Source organism: Photinus pyralis, unplaced genomic scaffold (genome assembly GCF_008802855.1).
Source record: "Photinus pyralis isolate 1611_PpyrPB1 unplaced genomic scaffold, Ppyr1.3 Ppyr1.4_LG7, whole genome shotgun sequence".
Classification (NCBI taxonomy): Eukaryota; Metazoa; Arthropoda; class Insecta; order Coleoptera; family Lampyridae; genus Photinus; species Photinus pyralis.
The window spans coordinates 7,702,395-7,726,043 of NW_022170738.1; the positions used below are offsets into that span (position 1 = coordinate 7,702,395).

The window sequence follows — 23,649 nt, forward strand, 5'->3', positions numbered from 1 at the left end:
ATGGTTTGTGCGTTGTGGTCCGATATTCCCGGGTCATAGTTGTCCCAGTCGAATTTTATCGCGTTTGTGACGACGTAGTCAATTGATGATGAGGTTGCTCTGCCTCCTATAGTGGCGATCCTTGTTGGAGTGTTGATAATGGAATGGATGTTATACGACTCGAAGATGTCTTGTAGGGCGTTAAACTGTTTGGAATTGTCTTTGTGAACGTTTAGGTCACCGGTAACAATGACAGTTTCATAATTTTTGATAATTTTCGCTAATAATTCGGTAAGTTTATTGGCGAATAAATCAAATTGACTGCATGGTGATCTATATATATTTACAATGCTGATATTGTGAATTGCAATAGCAGAACATTCAAATATATTTTCACACGACATNCCCCCCCAACCCTCTCCACAAAAGAGGACAGAAAGAAGGACAGTAGTTGGTAGAAAACGGTTCCTTTCGTTGAGACCTTTAATTATAATACAATGAGAGATAAAATTAATTTTAACCGATAATTGCGGGATCATTAGATAGTAATCCCGCGGGATCCCAGTACTTGCGGGATCCAGCAAAATTTTAAAAACATTCGGAAATAAGCAATTTTGTGCAGTTAACGGAATATTCTCAAGAAAACACATTCTATTTCGCGGAAAGAATGCCTCACATCCATCGTCTTTTCTTGTCGCCGGTGCGTTATCTTTTATGGCCCATGTATATCTGGATTTCTAGAATATTCGCTGCAATATTTCCATACATCTTTTATAAACAATCGACGAGTCCGACATATTGTCTACAAGGATAACGGTTCCTGCGTTTTAAAACAGTAGTAAAATAAGTCCGATTTGCGCACTCACTCGCTGTTTAACAAAGTTAATAATAAATACAGGTTTGCGCGTAATTATTGCATGAACTGCACCAACAAAAATGTGCGAAATAATGAAATTCGCAAAGTTGCTAATGTATGGTCGTAAGCTTGGTCTATAAATTCTGCAATCCCACAAATCCCGCGGGATCCCGCTCCATTTACGTACGGGATTAATTCCGCAAAAAGGCTGCGGGATCCCGGTATTTCGGGATCCCGCGATCCCGGTATTGCATTCCCTACTTTTATACAAACTTCCAAAACAATCAATTTCTGTGGTTACGCTATGCAAAAAATTCAATTAACCTACATTTATCGATGCGTCGAGGTTTTTTCCAATTGACAGTTGATTCTCTCCTTTGGAAAGGTAGCCGCAATTCAGAAAATTGGATGGTGAACGTCTGGTAAAATTTGGTTCACCCTTGAAAATGAATTTCAAACGATGATTGACGAATTTGAATCAGGAACGAACTGTGCTTGAGGTCTCGTAATTTATTTGTGGAAATTTGGTTTATTCTTCTTCTTAGTTTATTATAATTTATCCATGTTCCACAGTATAGAAATGTCAACATTTACCCTTATAACAGACAACAAAAGCACGAATTAATTGTCTTTAACCTTTTTTACCGGTTGCCATTCAGAATCTCATTAGCACCTCGTATAAACAAAATAGGTGCACAAATTTGATTGATAAACTGGATAAACGCGCGTTCTGTAATTTAACCACAACGCCTTCGTAGTGACAATTTATTTCTACGCGAACGCGTCACTCCGCTACTGCAACAAAACGAATTTGTTCGCTTTTACATACCATTCACGGTTGAAAATTATATCAGCGTTCTCCTGCAAACTTTCGCACTAAACTATCCCGTATGATATCGCAGCTAACAGTTCTTTTTTTGTATTTTTCGATTATACGAACTCGTCTTGCTTTCAATTGAAAATATATGTTATGCTCTCTAAAAATGTTGTGCTCGACTTGTATAGTTTCCTCTCTCCCACCAAATTTTCTCTAATCTACTAACAAAAAATCTTTAAAGTCTAAAGCGACACCTCAAATCGAGCGGTCAGAACAGTTTCCCACGTCAATTCGTCAAAAATTTCTTCCCGTTTATACCACACCCACACAGTTTCACTACATTTCTTGGAACCGTCCTCTCGTATATACTCAAAGCACCTGTCCAGCTAGCTCAGATACTAACATAACCTTTAGAAAAAGTAATTATAGTTTTTCTAGGGCAAGTCCATCCTCCGCCACGTCGAAAATCTCGATATTGACCTAAATTTTATTGATTTGAGAAATTAATTAGACGTTTTTAATTAACGCCTAAAGTAATACCGGGTACAAAATACAACAACTTAACTTGAACACTCTTAACTAGATCGTAATTTGGGCTCGACACAAAACAAAAACTAACCATTTACAGGTAAAACAAATTTATTTGACATACTCGTAAATCAATCCGCTGAAAGAAAGAACGGCACTCAGGGCCAGATAACGCATGTACCACGCAACAAGCGATCGATTAAACAAATTAAATTTCTATAAAGTTTTAATACCCGTAAGTTAAATAATATTTATCGTCATCTAATCATAACTGCGCTTTGCAAGAAACAGACGCACTAACACAAAAACGGAACTGCTTCTGAACCTTAACTGATAACTTGAAAACCTTCTCTTCAACGAGAAACGGTCAATAACCGACTAAACTTCTTCGTAAACGGGAAAACACGCCTCGGCTTCACTCTACTTAACGTTCACTTTTATCAAGACGTGGGTAAAACACTTTAGCTTTTTTCTACACAACTTTACAATTAGACAAGGCAGACTGTCCTTTCAAATACGACAAAACAAACGGCTACGGTTCAAACATCCACCACCAAAAAGCCTCGATTCACACCCGGTTTGCTTATTAAGAACATTATTCCCTTTTACACTTTCCGCCTATCCTTCTTTAACAAAATAACGTGCGTCTTTAAACGAACAAACTGCATCTGTGTTTCTGCGACAACGCTTAATTACCTTAACGCGGCGATAAGGAAATTCTTATGGCAACGGCCGAATTTAAATTAGATAACTTCAAGAAAAAGATGTTTAAATCTAGTGTTTTAACACCCTCTAGGCACAAACTTTGTAAGTAAACTCTTTAAACTTAATGAAATTATTACCATCCGGGTAGAGTATACTTTTCTTTTTAGCGCATTTTTTAAGAATTAAAAAAAATGTGCTATTGTTTGCGGTTTGTCCGTCCGGACCCACATCTACAGTTTTGAACCACTTCTAGGGGAATGGTCCTAGAGTCCTGGAATCTGTTGGAGTAGGTAGCCTATACCTTGAAGGTGAGATGGCCATCAAATTTCGCTGTCGCTGCCAACTTTCTTATTTATGGAGGCATTTAAATAAAATTTGATACATAGCCAGTTGGAATAAAACCAAATTTAACGCCAGTTTCAAAATTTCGTTTTGCGCATGCGCAGTGCCAACTTTCTAATTTATGGAGGCATATAAATAAAATTTTATATATAGCCACTTGGAATAAAACCAAATTTAACGACAATTTCAAAATTTCGTTTTGCGCATGCGCAGTGCGAACTTTCTTATTTATGGAGGGATTTAAATGAAATTTGATACATAACCACTTGGAATAAAAGCAAATGTAGCGCCATTTTCTAAATTTTGTTTGCCAATGCGCAGTGCCAACTTTCTTATTTATGGAGGCATTTAAATAAAATTTTATATATAGCCACTTGGAATAAAACCAAATTTAACGCCAGTTTCAAAATTTTGTTTTGCGCATGCGCAGTGCCAACTTTCTTATGGAGGCATTCAAATGAAATTTGATACATAGCTACTTGGAATAAAAGCAAATGTAACGCCATTTTTCAAAATTGGTTTTGTGTAAGATGTGCAGTGCCAACTTTCTTATTTATGGAATAAATTTCGTAGGGGTGTTTAAAAAAAATGCGCTTTGTATGAACAAGGGCTGTGCACAATTTGTACTTGTTTAACAGTCTTACTGAAACACAAAAACCGAAACCAAATCAAGCTCAACCTTGCCGGATTGTCACTGTTACGTGGAACGCAACACGAGTGCACGGTGTAACTTTAATCAATCATCTACGTATACGAATGCAAGAATTGCAGAAACTATTATCGTTCATAAATTCATAAACTAGAAATGAAGAGCGAACTAAAAGCAGAATTACAATGCTTTACGAAATATTGATTTCTTTTGAAGTCTCCTGTTACAAAGATCACCTGAAAAATAAAACATACATAAGTAGGTAGTACCTAAGCTGAATTTATTCCACCTGTTGACATTTAGCAATGTCACAAATAAAATTGAGACTACTTCAATTACAGTAAAATTATAAATTCAAGTAGGTACATTTGTTTAAATGAATGATGAGTGATGACAAAGATGCGAATAAATAAAACTAATGGAATTCTGGGTCCATAACCTACTTAAAAACCACTCCCAAATACTAGAGGTTCTCAAAGATTCAAGAATAGATCTGATGTATCACTTTTTATCTTATACAAATCAAACACTTATGTAAAAACCACGTAATATATTCATTTTTGCCAAAACGTCTCGTTTTTTGCAAATATGTATCATAAAATTATGAATTCGAACTTCTCATCGGCAAATGCGTAGAAAAAAAATCGGAACGATTTTGTTTGTTTGACCTTGAAAGCGACCAAAACAAATAACAAACAATTGTAATTGCCTTCCTTTTATATACCTCCACTAATGGATATGGGTCTTTATAGTCGCTCTGAAATAAATCCTAATTCACTATGGATTTCATCTAACGAGTTTTACTATTGTGATACAATTAATCAATAAACTTTCATTCGTGCGTGAAAGAAAAGTTTAGTTGAAATATTTTCTACGAAACGGATTAGTTTCATTTACCACTTACTATTTCGGTCCCCATATGCTTAAGTACCTTTGTTAAATAGTATTGCCTCGAAAGACACATTACGATGTGTCGCAAATTAATGGAGGAGGGTCGCTCGAGATCGTATAACAGGGGACATTAAAAGTAAAGGAAAACTTTGTACCCACCCCCTTTTTTATTACATTGCGTGAATGAATCGAAAAGAGAAAAGTGTAAATAGACCACGTCGCATATTGTTATAATGTACCCAAAACGTTCATCCAATAACAGATGCTGGAACACAATATGGAACATTCATTAACTCATCCATTTTCTAATCTCCTGTGTGTCCAGGTTCAGTAGGTAATTCAGTCTCAGTTTCTCACATGGTAAAATTAATGAGACACATATTACACATTTATAAAGATTAGTTACACTCTGTTGAGTCAACTCCTCCTGGTAAAACGTATCATGCTCCTCTATTACTGTTTCGAAATTACTGTTCGCATACGACTGAAACGTTTATGCATTTGTTTACAGATAAGCGTCCCTATAAGAGTATATTTCGAAAGATATGAAGAGTTTCCCAAAGCTCTCGCCCTGACGATGCCGCCAACTGATCTCTCACTGCCACTACTTCTATATCCGCATCGCGAGGTAACGATTTTCAGGTAAGTTGAACTTGAACTTGTGCATGAAATGGCGCAGCGTACGCACAATTAATAACACATTACCTAGCTTTATGAAGAACGCATAATTATAAAATCCATTAAGGTCCTATTATAAATAGGCGGTGGACAATAATATTTATGTAAAGAAAGAGGATGGATCACGCCTTAATTAGGGATCATTAGGAATTCTCATATTTCGCGACGATGTTTTTATTACTTACTTTCATTACTTTTTTATTAGGCGGTGAAAGCATCGGAACAAAGGTAAAGTAATCCGCCGCTAGTCAGCTAAAGTCAGTTTTTTCTTCCCTACAATCAATACCTTGGGCGATTCAACATCCAACATCAAGAAGAAATGAATATAATGTTATAATATTATAATATTACGCACACAATAAGACCATGCCAGGGAAACCTTCTATGGGACAAAAACCAACACCAACAGCAATAATAATAATCAAATCAAATGCAATTAAACAAGTTCATAAAAACAAAATACACAAGACATCATAAATGCAGTGTAAAACATGATACATCAATTCGCTACAAAAACACATCAAAATACCTGTAAGATCAATAGGAATCATTGAAATGGTGTGGCTCTACTCCAGCCTTCATTAACATAATTTTATTTAACACGAAAAGTACATGTGAGAATGCCAATAGCAAGTATTCATGTGAAAATCGATTATCGCTCAATCAGAACATATTTTAAATAAAGGAAATGTTAATGAGAAGGCCCCTAAATATCTTGCATTGCTAAGATGCTAAGCACTGCAATCCGCACGAGACGAGTAGGCAACAGATACAGCGAAAGGTCAAACTGTATTAGGTATCTATTCCACCCACGGAGACAGAATGAACCACTCACACACACAAACATCGAAACATCAAATAAGAGAGCCGTATAACTAACGCACAAGAACTGCAGGTACTTATCTGACGGAATAGCTACGAATCAATCGGACAGAGTAACATCGCACTGATAATCAACTCCTCGTGAATACAGAAATAAAAACTTAACAAAACAAAATAATGGTATAATCACGGTACTCAAAACAAAGGCATGGAGTACGCCATGACTCAGATGTCAAATGATCTCTTCGGAAAGTGCTATGAGGGGTGCCAACTTCCTATTCCCAATCTTGATTTAAACTAACCCTTTTCACACTTATAGCAAGCTATTTAGAAGCGAATTTTCGTTTTTAGGTGGTTGGGTAGTTGGGCGGTTGTTTTGTTGCCGCAAGTTGTTTGAGCGCCACTGGAAGATGCTGGTTTCAGATGATCGGTTGTGTCCCTCATGCTCCTCGTTGTTGCAGGCATAGCTCAGGTGGGGACTCAGTGCGTAGTCCTTGGACCGGGTTGTTCTTTAATACCTGAATTGTTGCCCGGACAGCGAAATATATAGATGGACGAAGGAATTGTCCACATGCGTGAGAGGGTAGACCATTAAACGTGGTCCGGGGAGCTAATCCAACAGGAGTAAGCCCCATGCTACGTTAACCAGAAAAAGTTAGATTATCTGCTACCCAATGCCAGAATGGATTTTAATCTGACCTGGCAAACGGGCGCAATGCCTTTCAAATTTGCGTAATGGAATAGAGATGTCTTAAAAGATATTCGATTGTTACTCGTCAAATTGATAAAGGGAATATTATCAACATTAGTAGCATGACTGCTATATGCATTGCCCGTACGTTTGACTCCTGAGGCATACGGTGCCATTTGGTCCACTTCGGACCAGAATTAACTGGTAAAAGGTCGAATTGCCATCAAAGTTACCAAATCTCAACGACTTCATCTTTGCAGTGCCACATGCCAAGGTCATTAAAGGTCAATAACCCTATTTCTGCAATCTCATATTTTATTTTCAAGGTCATTAAAGTTCAACGACCTCATTTTTATCTTTTGTCATTAGCCTCATGTTTGCGGTGTCACAATTCATTGTCATATAAGATCAATGACCCCCATTTCTCTGCGGTGTTATATTCTACTACTTTCAAGGTCATTAGAAGTTAATGACTTATTTTTTTCATTTTCAAGGCAATCAGAAGCGAGTTGAGATTAAACTCAGAGGTCGTTTGGGTCGTTCACTCCTAAGCGTTTCGCCCCTCCTGGCTGCCACGTAATATCCTCGGAAAATAAGTCAAAACCTTGTTCGGTAGGTAATTGAACACTAACCCTCTCTCTATTTTAGGATGTCAGGTCAACGCACTATTCAGTCGTTCAAGTCTAGTGTCAGGTGGAAAGTAGATCAGGACTCCGCTCGGTCGTTCCCGCGGAAAATGGGTTCAACATTTTCCCTTCAAATAATGAACTTAAGAAATTATTTCTTTTATTTATTTATTGACGTATGTTTAATAATTATTTTAAATTATTAATAATAATTAATCGTTGAACTTTGATGACCTTGAAAATTAAATGACATTACAAAAATGAACTCTTTGACCTTTATGACCTTGGAAGTAAAATGTGGTACCGCAAAAAATAGAGTCGTTAGCCTTCGGTAACCTTGGAAATGAAATATGATAACACTGACCTTTGATAACCTTCAAAGCGAATGCCCTTGCATCTTGATCTGCTTTCCAAGATTACCGCCACGCGGCACGCGATTTTCATTTTAAAATGCTTTCCAAGGTCGCCACCAGGTACCGAGCAATCTTGAACTGGTCCAGGTTCACCCTTGTGTATCTACTGGGATCGCCAGGGATTACTTACAATTAAGGGAGAACAGTGTTGGACCTTTTGAAGACGTAGTTTGAAAATGCGAAATTTTAGCTCTAATCTTATTTTGATCCTTTCTACCTCTCAGTTCTTTGACATACCTACTTAATTGTTACAGAAAGCTGGTTTTTTAAAAGGCCTTCTTATGTGCTTCCACAACACAACACAAGTCTTAAATGTTTCTGATCATTTTATTTTATGAGGTCAAAATCGTAAGAGATGCAGTTTCGAACCAATCCACTAGCTATACATAAACTGACAACCCCTTAGATTAGGTAAAATTGAGATTAAAGTCCGAACCACCCGTACCGCTTTGTTGTCATGACAAATATAATCTAAAATTAATTATGCGCAAAAGACATACATGTACTAAAGCCGAAACAACAAAACGCCGCTGTCGAATGATACAGTAACGGTAGAAAGTTGGCGATACATTCGCTTTTCCACTGTTCGATTAAACCTTTCAATCACTGAGGTTTTAACACTCACGCGCAATGAATCACGATATCCGGCACCCTACTCCCGCCGGCATTTCTCACAATAATAAGTTCTACGTCATTTAGGTATGGCCAATCTGAAAATGATTTTAAGGTAATCTATTTAGATAAACAGTGAATGAATCTGATCTGTTGCAGAACCGCAGCACCATATGCAAGGGTGACACAGCCCCTTAAAATGAACCTACGTAAGGGGATATCATCATTTTCAATCTTAAATGATACTTCACATGAAGCGTTCGCTATAACGGAAACCGAAGGAATCGTTTACGTTAAAAACGTCATGAAAATGCGGGAAGCGGCATCACACGTACGGTAAGTTTCTACCAAAATGATAATGATATGTTGTGTAGTAGGTCAGGAATACAAACAAATCGGGCACTAAAATCCTGACTATATATTAGAGTGAGTAATGTAAAAATATCAAATAATAATAAAGTACAATTAAAATGGAGACAAAATAGAAATTTAAAGCAAAATAAAACAATAAAATATAGTAAACAAATAATTTACAACTAATTTATTAAAAATATCATTGTATGCATCGTATTGTTTTTAATATTTAACTAAACAAGAATCATTCTTGCATTTTTAGTGTAACAGTACAATGGCTCAACAATAAAGTTACACAAACGGACAATATTGTAATAAAAATAAGCAACGAGCCAAACCACACCTGTCACGACCGGGGCCCCTCAACAAGAGATTGGAACATGTGCGCGTTTTATCGAAGTAAAAAGGATTGCAATAAAGGATGTGGCATCTCCACAGGAGGAGCACCCGCAGTCGAGCGGCGGTAATTAGGTTTTATAGAAGTGTTCCCTGTCATCAATCGGGAATCTTTCAGAAAAATCATTAACAATCCGGAGAGGTGTATGTGGAGAGGAGATCCACATCCTGGAAACGAGCAAACGCATTTATACGCAACATGCACGCCCGACATTGACACTTGTCCCAACGGCGTTTGCGATTCGCTGGAAAATCTTTCACCTCTGATATGCCCACAGGATTGTTCAGGTTAGAAGTTCTGTCTAAAGTATGGGTACGTTCACTTTTATTTATAGCCGAAGTTGTATTTCCACTGCAACGAAATCCCAGGACGGGACGAGGATTTGATGTGGGGGCGGGAATTTGCTCGTGTAACCCGTCCGGTGGTTGCCTGTGCGATATGGCCGAGAAAAGGCAAGCTAAACCAAAACCGTTAACGACCAGAGCTCCAGAACGCAACGCGACCATTGCAAATAACTCCAGTTTTTCGCCTCCGATTGTTCAATCGAATGTGAGCAGACGCACCGGTAAGCGGAGGTTGCGCCCCAAATCACATTTTAACGGTGCTCGTCTTTCAGGTGTAGACATTTCAGCGTGTGGCACCAAGTGTATCCTGGGTATAACCGGATCTGCAGTGGTCTTGGTGACCATTATATGCGGAATGATTATATGCTTCAGGCAGTATCGGAAACGTAGGATGGTGCGCGAGAAGTTTTCAAACGACACCACTGATCTGTCTGTTCCACTGTCTGATTACGTCGACCGTTCGGCTCCGACCGAAAACCTGAATTTTAACTTCAATGTAACAACAATAATGGGATTTACCACCGGGGCGGAGGTAAGTCACGCTCGCTTGCGAATAAAACCTTAACCTATTGACCTATATATTGTACCTACTACCATTGTATATACAATACTATAACGGGCGATCAAAGATGAGTTGCTATCGAATCGCCTTTGAAAATTCAAGTTAAGTACGATTTACTTAGACCATATAGTACATGGACTGCTAATTGTAACTAAAATATGGTCAAGGACATCGCCTGGGTATGTGAGTTTAAGGGTAAAGGAGTATGACCGAAGTTTGTCCGATTAGAAACGATTTGACACTGTCAACCTATAAATTAACAAACGTCAATTAATTAATCGTTTGGATATGCCAAAAAAGCAAACCTATCCTTATTTGTGGACGTATAGAAGATAATCAAGTGTATTTAAAGCTTCCCGTACTACGCGGTTACTATAATATAAAAGCTACGCTTTACGCGATCCGAGTGGTGTTCATACGACTTTAGTTTACCCTGAGATTCACATACCCACAACTACAGTGCCCTCTATCCGTGACCACCCATTTGGTATTGAAAGCATAGGGCTAAAGGTAAGTTCATAGCTCTCCGTTCATACGTTTCCGTTTGTCCGTTAGCCAATCAGAAGACAGCAAATTTTTAAATCGTACGTCGTCCGTTTACGAAGGAAAAGTTGGTTGAAGTTGAACATTTACGTTTCCGTTGGTCCGTTTTTAACAAGAGTGAGGTTATGTTTGGTACGTTAACAGCGTTCGCCTATTCGTTCTTCACGGTAATAACCAGATAGCAATGTGTTCTTACTTTCGTACCATTTTTACATACTGAAAATGACGGAGGGTACAGTACAAAATAAAGTATAGGTTATGGTTATACTTGAAAATGTACAATGTGGACGGATTGCTATGAACCTTAACAAAATGTACTATCCGTTTGACGGATCAACGCAACGGATGAACGGAGAGCTATGAACCCACCTTAATAGCAGTCCATGTACTATATGGTCTATAGGTAAGTTCATAGCTCTCCGTTCATAGGTACGTTTCCGTTTGTCCGTTAACCAATCAGAAAACAGCAAATTTTTAAATCGTACGTCGTCCGTTTACGACGGAAAAGTTGGTTGAAGTTGAACATTTACGTTTCCGTTGGTCCGTTTTTAACAAGAGTGAGGTTATGTTTGGTATGTTAAGAGTGTTCGCCTATTCGTTCTTCACGGTAATAATCAGACAGCAATGTGTTCTTACTTTCGTACTATTTTCACATACTGAAAATCACGGAGGGTACAGTACAAAATAAATTTTAGGTTATGGTTATACTTGCAAATGTACAATGTGGACGGATTGCTATGAACCTTAACAAAATGTACTATCCGTTTGACGGATCAACGCAACGGATGAACGGAGAGCTATGAACCCGCCTTAAGACGATTTACCATGTAAACAAAAATTCCAAAGGTGACTTGACTTGACTTTTTTTCTGATTGCATAGTACTATACTAATTAACCCTATGCAAAGGATGTGAAGTGCGACAGTAAAGTATGCATATGTAGCATTTCTTGCACATGTGCTTTTCAAAAAATTAGTTTACTGTAGCGACATCTTTCAGTAAAATATGTATACTATCCGCATTAAGGTCCCGTAACAATTGAAATTGATTTTCCGCTCAGTAGACTCCTAGTGGCGCATCCCTACTTCTAATTAATTAACGCTCCAAAAATTGCTCTTTATTAAGTAAATCGGCCATTTTTATCATTAACTCATTTGATTCGTTTACCATCCACCCAGTCTCAACGCTCCTTGTTGACTTTTTAAAGTCGTTATAGTTTGCGAACCAGCGAGAGATGGCAATAACATATACAGTCTATGAGAGAGCGTACCAAAAAGATTCTTCGGTTGGCACTAGCCCCAAAACCCTCCATTCGCCAGACAGCAGCATGTACTGCCATACACCAGGGAGGAACTGACAACCTCCTGGTAGAGTAAACAAATCGTCCCTTCCTTAGACCCTTAACGCCTTAACGGTGTTTTGTTTATGAATGACAGCGGCTTGTTTTTTTTTAATAAAATTTTGATTTTTATAATATCTCGAAGTAAATACGGTCGACCATACAAATATTGATTTTACATCGTTAAACAGTAATCTACCTACCCATTATTTGCTAGAATTTGCATATTCGAGGGATTCCCAGACAATGCTAGCCATAGTTAGCCCTAATCAAATATGCCGAACCTCTAACGAATCCCACTTCAAAGAGTTTTATTCTGCGTTCAGATACGAAGGTAGATACAGGAACGGTTTTTATGTGCAAAGAGTTAAAAAGCAACCGGGAGTTATACATGACCATCATCTCCGAGTTTATGCAATTAAATAATGTAGGTAATGTAATTTTATATGCAGCCGGATCCTAAATGGGAATTCCCAAGAGGCCAACTGAAAATTGAGCAGACACTTGGTGAAGGAGAGTTCGGAAGGGTGCTCAGGGCACAAGCGTTAAGCATTGGAGGACAGCCAGGTTAGTGTTTGAGTTTTATCTTTAATACTGTCGGCTTCCACGCAAACGATTTAATTGTAAAATTCCTCTTTTTTATTTTTAATTACACTTGCTGTTATATTGTTATTCTTTTACCAGAATCTCTCAGCATATATAGAGTTTAATTACATTTATGTAGGTACATGTAGCTCCCTATTGCATAAATAACTGAACTAAGTACGAATGGTAGGCTCTTTTTAATTGCACTATTACGTTGTCTGGTTTTCAGCAACAAATATTCGGGCATGAATTATTTTGTGAGATGTTAAAATTTAGAAAATTAGGGGGGGGGGGTATGCACACGTTCTACCCTTCAAGGTATTCTAAACAAAGGTTTCATTGAAATAAATTGGTTTGTAAACACTATCACTTTCCTGCGCGACTTTTTTTTTAGATCAGTAGGTTGGGGGGGGGGGGGGGGGGAATTAATTTTATTTTTCATGGTATTCTAATTAAAGGTCGCAACAAAAGGAGCCGTTTTCTACCAACTACTGCGCTTCTTTCTGACCCTTATGAAAAGTGTAGGGGGGGGGGAGTGAAACTGGTTCATATTTCATATCTTTCATGGTACTCTAATCAAAGGTCTCAACGAAAGAAATTAATCTCTACTCTATGTTTGTGTGTAACAGCCTCCTGCCCATTAATCATCTACCAAGAAAGTAAACATCGATAGCATGCTACTACCTTATTATCCAACCGTTTACTAAGTAATTTCGGTTTAAAAAATGCACTTTATCTGCACAAGAGTTTTGCACATTCAATTCCTTGCTTCTTCACGTGTCACCCATTCCATCACTGGTGTTTCAGCTTCTTGTTGCTACAAAAACTTCCCCTGCAAATTCCGGCATTAGCAGCCGCATCCTCACAGCATATAGTCCTTTTGTAGTCTTTTTCCCGGCCAAACATACTACTCCATTTTTTGAAAACGCACTTCGATCTGCTTTGAAGTTAAAGCCTTTGTTCAACGTCTCACCGGTAGAAAATAAAATCCTCCCGATTTTCGGCACATTTCTTTGCCTATGCCCTGCGATTCTCATTTTTCATTTACTGTTCCTTGTCCATATGCTGAAATCACTTCATTGTAGCACATTTGCACTTGTTTTGCTATAGCAAATGCAACGTACTCATCGGAATATTCTGTACACTTGGTCATATGCGCCGAGGCGGAGTCAGCTAACCAAAAATCATCGTCCACCTTCGTCCTTTGCGAATTTACAATGACTTTCTTAGCACAATTCTTCGCAATATGTCCAAGTAAATGACACCGGAAGCACATGCTGCCGAGTCATCGCGTTTTGTTGGTAAGCGCATCTCTACCAACCGCAAATGCTCTGCCAATTTGTTGATAGTTCGGCCATTCACCGGCACTGATTCCCAGACGCTTTTGAATTCGTAATACTCCGATGGCAGTGTTGACATTACACGGCTCATCAGCAACAAATCGAGAAATTCAGTTCATACTAGCCTTTTCAACTCATCATTGAGCTCCTGAAAGTTCTTCTGTAGCCGTGCAATGTGAGACGCAATATCCTCCAATGGATTTACCTCGTTGCTGAAAAAGAACTCCATCAGCCTGTCTACCCGCTGACCCGAGCGTTGTTCGGGATAAAACTTTATCCCAATGTTGCCACATTTCACAGGTAGCCGTCAGATCAACGTTCGAATGCTGGTGACAAGATTCAGCTGGACAAGCGCCTCTCCCTTTTTGTGAACTTTGGTGGTGTTTTCAACCGCCGCTCTTGCCGACTCTGTAGCTCCCTCTGTTGGTGCATTTGGAAGCGTGCGTTCGTCAATAACAAGGTCAAATAACTCATGGTGATGCAACATTAACTCGATTTGCCTCTTCCATTTCGACCAGTTGGGCGATCCCTCCAATTTTTCGATTTGTGTCTTGAAGAAAATCCCTCTTTACACAAACGAAATTCTATTACGTCTTTAACGGAAGCAACAAATTGCGGACAGAACAACGCACCGCTTAACGGCCTCCAAAAGTCCTGCCATCTTAACTAATACAGAGGAACATTTTGACATTCAACACATGCGAATATTTTCCGCCAATGAGCTAACTTCTTCTCAACCAATGAAATCCCACCCAGCAAAAAAAACACACTGCGTACCAGGCTCGATGACGGCGGATCTGACATTTGCACAAGTGTCAGATAATTCTGCCACGGTTTCCTGGCACCGTCAACTTTCACACGCAAATACACAGCGAGGCCTGTTAGTACTAAGAAACCAATAGCAACAAATTCATTGTTCAATTTTGAGCATTTTATAAAAGTCCTGATTTGTTATGTATCGCAAAGCTCTCGTTCACCTAGGGAAAATTGAAGTTTAATAATGTATCAAGTGTATAAAAAAGACCTCTTCTAATTTTCCTCAATTTATTTACCAATAATATTTTTCTTCGAGGTTCAGAAGCATAATATTTATAACGCTATTAAAATTAAGTACTCTGAATGCAATATAAAACAGCTTGGGAACAACCAAAAATATCTCCAGGGTATGGAAACGGGCAACATTTCTTATGCCTTCCAACCGGTGAAAAGATAAATTGCTCTTTTCCTTTGCAACCGATAACGTCGTTTGAACACTATAAAAATGGCCCGACAAAGAAATAACTAACTCTCATTATTTCTGTTTGCTTGCAATTGCCAAGTTTACCTTTCGCACTGACTTGCTTATTACCTATCCAATTATTTCTATTTTAGGCTACACAACGGTAGCTGTGAAGACACTAAAAAATGACGCAGGTGAAAGGGAATTGGCTGATTTGCTATCGGAGTATCAGCTGCTGAAAGAAGTCTCGCATCCAAATATTATAAAACTTCTGGGAGCTTCTACGGTGCCTGGCGGTCCCGTTTATTTAATCATCGAGTTTGCCGAGCACGGATCTCTAAGGTGAACTAATTTTTCTTTGCCATCGCGTTAGATAAATGGATCAATGTCCCCTCTGTGTATTATATCTTAAAATGAATTTCTCATTTCAGAAACTATTTGCGCAGAAGTAGGCATTTACACACCGATTTACACATACAAACGAATCCAATGCAGAATTTGTCGCTGCCGCCGGAGCACTACGACGAACCGAAAATCTGCGACATCACTCCGAACGAAATATTGTCGTTTGCTTGGCAAATTGCTAATGGAATGGCTTACCTCAGCGATATAAAGGTAAAATGTAAACATTTTTTACTGTAGTTCATTTTTTTAGTTTCACTTACCACGTGACATCAATTTTTGGGAAGGTCAAAATTTACTGTTCAAAATTGTTCTGCCGGGTTTAGTCGCTACTTTAAATTATGATTATTTGTATTGTATAGTTTGTACACTGATTATTATACCACCACCATCTCCCAGACTCAGACTCCTAGACCTTAGTGTTAAGACCCTTTTTTACCCAAATCTATGCATTTGTAAGAACCAAATTTTCGTAGCTCAACATCTGAATAAAATAATCTGAACAAATTGTGGTCAAATTGCTACTAAACTCGATAAGGCTGCACCGAATAACAGACTGACAGTCTTGGTTTCTAGCACAGAATCGAGGTTGTGGTGTTCCTGTTCATGAATAAATACTAAACAAGTCGCTTGCATTGTTACGAACTGCCTGTCATGCCTTAATCTGAAGGCAAGTTGACACAGGTAGAGAAGCACGCTCTCACTCTTTTCATTGCCTGAGCTCTTAATTTTCGGTCTACTACGAACCAAACTATAAATGGCATTACTCGGCACCGATTGGCTACGGAAACGCGCACTGGTATTCGGGGCTGAAATGGTCTGCGGTTTACAGAACCAACGTTAGAGGCGCAATTGTCTCACCGACAGAGTAATAATAACGTATTTATTATAATAGGCGTAGTTCCGCTTAGGTCTGTTTAGAACTGAACCATAATTTAAGCACTCGTACTATTTGGACTTACAGTAAATATTTTAAAACCAACCTAAACCAGTATAACTTTCTAACAATTACTAACAAAACAAAACAATTGAGTAATTGAAAAGTGGGGGAAATGATAAAAGGAATGCCAAAAAAACCAGAACCAAAAAGACTACCCAAAAGAAACAACTTAAGAAACGAAAAGCTTTAACCACTGACCCTGATTCCGACTCATCGCTTCTATCATTCTTATCATTTCCATTAATTTGTCCCTTCATTTCAAAAAATTATCTGATTCTCTTCGTCAACAAGAAATGCCTTCTACAATTGGTCGTGTACTGAAGATGGCGAATCTTCATTTCGGAAAGCGATTTTGTTAATTTTTTTCTGATGTTATTTAAACAGAAAAAACAATAAAAAGCACTTCGCATTGCCACTTTTTGATCTCTACACCGTTAAGAGATTTTTAATGCTACGTTTCGTTTCGGAGAAATCATCATCAACTTTATTTTTTTATGTGACATATAAAAAAAGTACCTACACTTTATTCCGTATAACTTCCGTTGCACGTCATCATTTTCTGTGACGTAATTACTATGCAATAATGCCAAATCTAGTTTTGAGCGATTTAGGTTATGTCACTTGTCAACAAGACAGTGCATTCTTTGTGTGAACAATCCACACCTTAAATAAAATAAAAATAATTTTTATTATTCATTTCGTTAATTGGAACCACAATATACATACAATATACTTTAATAACTTATGAACTGTACAAATGTAGCATCTCTTTTACAGAGAAAGTACTAAATATAAAATTTTACAGGTTATGTGATGTGATGGATGATATTCAAATTAATCGGAATCATCGGAACTGCTTTCGTGTTCAAAGTTTATAATAATAGTAGCAACGTTTTCAAGATCTAATTGCTTTTCTCTTTCGTACCACTCGTGTATTACAGTTTCCGTATCCTTAACTGAATTGCGCCACGTTTCGGAAGTTATCGGTTGTAGTGTTTCTTGTCACATGTTTATGCAATTTTCAATGCTTCCTCCATCTCTACCCATGTGTCGATTGAAGTAATTTTTCGCTATGCCCCAAATATGTTCGATAGGATTAAAAACGCGATGATAGGGTGGTAATCGTAAAACGAAGTAACCGTATTGCTCGGCTAAGTGGTCAATGCGTTATGCGATACATTTTAGCTGATTTATTCCTAAAAGTATCAACAAGATTTAGATAATACCAAATAATTTGCGAACGTACTTACTGTGCAACCTTTTCAACAGTTCGGCTTTAAAATCATTTTCGGAGAACACATTATGATCTCCTAACCACACTTTAATGTTGTCTGTTTTCCCGTTATCGAACACAATTACTGACGGGTTATCAAAATTCTTCAGTAATTACTCTTCAAACCAATGCACAGCGAAAGACGTAGAAAATAATCAAAATCAAATCAAACGAAAAGTAAACCAAAAGCAACCTGTCAAATTTACAAATTTAAACGCGACAACATAGCGAAATCCTACCAATTGTTGCGGCCAAAATAAACTACAAGCTTAATGTGTTGCCTAATAAACGAAAGTAAATTTACGTTGGTACGTCGTTTTCTTCAGGCAATGACGTGCAACGGAAGATATACTGAATAGACCGTACATACTTTATTTAGTAGAATTTTTTATTACACATACAACGATGTACGGCACAAAAAAAAACAAAAGTTTTCAACTCTGTTGGTTTCAACAGGATGGTGGTGAGAATACCTATCGGGGAAATTTCCTGGAAAATGGAAAATTTGTCCGATAAATATGCTCGCACGATTCGGGCTTTGTGGCCGAACATATCTTCGGAAGTAATCGGAATTTTCTGGATTTCTTTAAGCATTTTAATTCCGCACCGTTTCTTTAATTTGACTATCCTCGTATCTTATTTGGTTTTGAAAATCCCCATGATAGACATCCTTATCTTGGACACACTGTATATAGTATATATTTTTTAATTATGGCTGTAATGAACTAAACATGAATTTATAAACTGTGTACAGCATATAATGCAAATTGAACATCTGAGAGAAAGTAGTATGATAGCCGTGAGATATTACGCATCGCACCTTTTCATACGTAGGTACCTACCTAGTATTTCATTTACTCAGACTGGTGCTAATAAAATGCAGAAATAATTCATGTAATTTGCAGTTGGTACACAGAGACTTAGCCGCAAGAAACATCTTATTAGCAGCGGAAAAGGTATGCAAGATATCAGACTTTGGACTCACAAGGGACATCTACCAAGACGACGCATACTTCAAACGTAGTAAAGGCAGAGGTAACTTTATGGTAACAATGTTAGGGGTCAAGGGGTGTAACAACTTTTTGTGTTCTATACTAGTTCCAATAAAGTGGATGGCACCGGAATCGCTATCCGATCACGTGTACACAAACAAATCGGACGTCTGGAGCTTTGGAATTTTAATATGGGAGCTGGTGACATTAGGCGCGTCACCTTACCCTGGGATAGTGGTGCAGTCGTTGTTTCATCTTCTGAAAACGGGTTACAGAATGGAAAGGCCAGAAAATTGTTCTGTAGTATTGTAGGTTTTCTGAATGTTTACGTTTCTTGAATCTAACAGGGTTTCCTTTTAGGTATAAGGTGATGAGGAGCTGCTGGAGCTTAGATCCGGAAAAGCGCCCTACATTTTCCGAGTTGTCGATGAAATTTGAGAAGATGCTAGCCGACAAGGTTGAATATCTGGATCTCACTAGCAACGCTTTCAATAATCGAGGATACTTCTGTGATAATCTGGAGGACATAGAAGGTATATCTTTTTTACTTTAATCACAGGTCAGTTAAACTTGGAAAATTTGCAGTGGACGTGGAGGACTCGGCGAATACTGTTAAAGTCAACACGGAGGCCATCAACTATTTAAACAAAACGATAGATTATGAGAAATGCGGGAACGCTACCAAAATAAACGTAGTGCAACCGGAAGAGGAAAAAATTAAAAACGACGCCCTGCTCTCTACGTCACAACCTGATCTGCAAAACAGCTTGGGTTACGAAACCCCAGTTAAGTTGCAAAACAAACCCGACAACACGCTTACCACACCAGTTAATGAGTTTCCACAATATGGCTACACGGACATGAACGCTTGCAAATCTAAATAAATTTTTTCGCCGCGATGTTTTAGCACAATTTTGCCTTTGCTTTTATTTGTGGAAGAAACAACTGTTTCTTTGTGAACAATTAAAGCAGTTGCCCGACATGGATTTAAGGTTGACTGTAAGCTGCCAACTGAAATCATTTTTTTCTCATTTCTACCCTTTGCCCAAAAGGTGTTTGCACATGCTTCAGCCAGGATTGGGTCTAAAAAATTGTCCATCTATTCGATTCGTTAGATTGAGTAAAAGGCTTAAGTAGTAGCATTTTTATAAGCACTGTGGCATTTAATAAGTGGATTCAAAAAGTATACTTTTAATAAATATAAATTAGGCGATGTAACGCTCAAATTGTCGAAATTGGTTGTTACCTATTATTTTGTGACTAGTGAATGTTTATGTAAAATGTAATTCGACAAAAATAGTAAATGAAGGATGTGTATATTTTCAATTTTAGTACACTTTGTACAGGGTGTAAAAAAAGGAAGATGAAACTGTTTATTCTTATATAATGAAATGTACAAGATATAGTGAGATTGTTTATGTAAAGACTGCTTCATGTTTAAGTCTAGTCGTGTATACATTATTTATTACTAGGTACTTATTATTATTATTTTTAAGTAAGGATGTATATTTGTATGTTACATTTTGTGATAAAAATATATTATTGTATTTTTATCAAGTTTTGTTGTACATTCCGGACAGGTATTTTCTTATCAAGTGGACAACGGTTGGAAAAAGTGGGGTTAGAATGTTAGACTGACACTACGAGTAAAAAATAAAACCAAGAGAGAAACTTGGAAAATATTTTTAAGTTTCTGAAATGGCCGCTATGGGGCGTAACTGCAATCTGGAATCTAAAAAAGTGACGTTTCTGTGAATTCCGCTATAGGTAATAACCTAACAAAAAATGCCCGGTCTTTGAAGTCGACGATAATCTGAATCTTTTTTGTTTGACAAATTTTGCTGTATTTCTAAAAATGAAGTGGTATTCAAAGGTTTCCGTAAAGAACACCCTGTATCTTCGAAACGGCTGAGCCGATTTAAACAAGCTCGGGTTAGTTCAAAAGAACTATTCTTCACCTACAAATATTATAACATTTGAAGTTTTGTTAGTTTCATATATCGCCGCTTGAGGGCTTTTTTCGACATTCCGACAGAATTGGTTAATTTTCTCAAAAAAATTAAATGCATTAGTATGATATATTTTTCATGAAAAAGTAGCTAAATGATGCCTAAACAAGCTCGCAAAAACCGCATCTCGATATCTTGATATATATACAGGGTGTCAATTTTAAAACTTGCAGTCGGCCATATTTTCCAAACTAAAGAAGATATTGAAAACCGTTTCGGGGGTATCGAGGGGGAACTAGAATGACGTTATGAGTGATAACCCCCCACCCTCCTTAACCCCTCAGCCCCCCTCTTCAAAAATCCTAAATGGCAGCCCCATACTTGTGACACATCATTGGAAAGCTACTGAAAAATGATTTCCAGGGGCACCATAATAAAGTCAATTTTATTTTTTTAATAATTAACAAAAAAACTAAATGTTGACATTGAGGGATTTATGGAAAATTGGCGAACAACTTCAACTTGAGCTGCTTCATGCTGCCGACTGCAAGTTTTAAAATGGACACCCCGTATATCGTGATGGTCAGCATTTCGAGCATCTACGGCGACATTAAAAGCTTCCTTTTTTAAATCGATCCACCTTAGGGCCACAAATTATATAATAAAAATAATTCCGGAAAAATTAGCTTAAAAAAATAAAAATTTGAGGGTATAAAATTTGCTTTGCCCTAAATTTTAGGTTAGGAACAAGATATCGAGATGCGGTTTTCGCGAGCTTGTTTAGGCATCATTTAGCTACTTTTTCATGAAAAAAATCAAACCAACGTATTTAATTTTTTTGAGAAAATTAACCATTGCTGTCGGAATATCGAAAAAAGCCCTCAAGCGGCGAAATGTGAAATTAACAAAACTTCAAATATTATAATATTTGTACCCGAAGAATACTCTTTTCAATTAACCCGAGTTTGTTAAAATCGGCTCAGCCGTTTCGAAGATACAGGGTGTTCTTTACGGAAATCTTTGAATACCCCCTACCACTTCATTTTTAGAAATACAGCAAAATATGTCAAACAAAAAAGGTTCAGATTATCGTCGACTTCAAAGACCGTTAATATAGCGGAATTCACAGAAACATCACTTTTTTAGATTCCAATAAAGTCACTAAATATAGAAAGTACCGCAATCCATTGGGCTCGTGTATTAGAGAGAGAACGCATGATTTTTGCCCAAAAATGGCGGAAGTTACCAGATTCTAGTAACTTTAATGTTAGGGATTGTTCCACCTGTTTGGAGATATCTGTATATCTTTTTATAAAACATAACAGTACTATGAAGTTAGGTTATAAAAAATTACAGCTATTCAGATTTTATTTGTCAATTTTTTTAAGTTGGCAGTAAATTTGCCCAAAAATGGCGGATGATTGCGGTACTTTCTATATCTAGTGACTTTAGATTCCAGTAAAGTCACTAAATATATCTATATCTAGTGACTTTAGATTCCAGTTTGCAGTTACGCCCCCTAGCGGCCATTTCAGAAACGGATGTCATCCGTCCCGTCACAGTTCCTTGTTGGGAGTAGGCAGGCTAGTTGCAATTTAGCATTCGTCAGTCGTCACTCATGGTGTGAATAATCGGTACCGTAGGTCGTCGAGGTTGTTATTATCAGTGTCGGCTCGTTAAACTCGTGATCTGCTGAGGAATAGCGTTCGGTGTGAGAAACGGATCTACTGCTGCAGAGAGGGAGGTGCTGCAGATATGCTTCTTCCCCAATCCATACGGTATGCTTAAACAGTATCACAACCGCTCACTGCGTGGCGAAAAAGTGTGGACCAAGCGGGAGGAAAACTATTTGCGAGCATTCTTACTTTTCACCACTGGTTACAAACTCCATAAAACCATTCCATTCAGCTGCAAATGGTGAAAATGCAGATTTTTTCCATACAGCTATTTATTTATTTATTTATTATCCCTCTCTTGTTCTGGGCCCTCAACAGGCTTGCGCCCAATTCCTTCCGTGCCGTGGAATACGTGGTGTCTATCCAAAATATATTGAAGTCCACATTGTCAAATATGAACCGTCTGAATCGCATCGAATGACCACAATTTTGTGCATTCACCTTGCAGCAGGTGCGCGTACGACCCTTCTAGCCTGTTGGATTCTTCGTAAGATGATGAAAAGCCTATAAAAATCGAAGATGCAGGAAATGCTTGAACCAAACTTCTTGTAGACAAACACAGAAACAGTAGTCATAATGGAGCCAGAACGAAGAATTTCTTTTTCCAAGAGTTCAAGGATCTTCGATTGCTGGTCAAAATCCATGGGTGGAGTTAGCAGAAATGGCGTCTCTGGAACCACAGTACGCGCGGTATATATTTCATTTGTTCTTGTCCTTTTTTACGCACAAAACTAAGTGTTATTCAAAATCCTAATTGACTTAAAACTTCCCAATTCGAAACACTCGGTGGCCTCAATCAACAATTCCAAAAAAGTTTACTAAACAAGTTTATTTGAAATAACTCGTGGGAGCCATTATAAAAATCTGATATAAAAACTCAATCGGGGTCGCACAAAGGATTTATTTATTCCGAAACACATGAAACAATTAAAACAAAATACCTGAAAGTAAGAAGGCTTACAAAACTTCTTTGGACAGAATACCACGCACGCAAGTGGTCGATAAATAAAATAAGAACCCTTAAAATTAATTTTTTTTTAATGCAAACGATGTAGTCGTGAAAGATGTGCGATATTCAGGCGTAGCTATCAAAGACACAAACACTCGTTGACAGCTTCAGGAAACT

General features: G+C 37.8%; 1 protein-coding gene across 1 annotated transcript in view; it reads left to right on the top strand.

The window, feature by feature from the left end:
- LOC116176008 (proto-oncogene tyrosine-protein kinase receptor Ret) overlaps positions 1-20,376 on the top strand; it is a 75,546-nt gene extending 55,170 nt beyond the window's left edge. Inside the window, exons 6-18 of the mRNA XM_031494428.1 lie at positions 5,279-5,409; positions 8,769-8,945; positions 9,226-9,426; positions 9,478-9,647; positions 9,695-9,925; positions 9,977-10,236; positions 12,600-12,714; positions 15,444-15,633; positions 15,723-15,906; positions 18,812-18,941; positions 19,005-19,206; positions 19,259-19,431; positions 19,484-20,376. Coding sequence (XP_031350288.1) covers positions 5,279-5,409; positions 8,769-8,945; positions 9,226-9,426; positions 9,478-9,647; positions 9,695-9,925; positions 9,977-10,236; positions 12,600-12,714; positions 15,444-15,633; positions 15,723-15,906; positions 18,812-18,941; positions 19,005-19,206; positions 19,259-19,431; positions 19,484-19,782 — 2,463 coding nt within the window. The 3' untranslated portion in view covers positions 19,783-20,376. The remainder of the gene's footprint in view (positions 1-5,278; positions 5,410-8,768; positions 8,946-9,225; positions 9,427-9,477; positions 9,648-9,694; positions 9,926-9,976; positions 10,237-12,599; positions 12,715-15,443; positions 15,634-15,722; positions 15,907-18,811; positions 18,942-19,004; positions 19,207-19,258; positions 19,432-19,483) is intronic.
- The last annotated feature ends 3,273 nt before the right edge of the window (positions 20,377-23,649 follow it).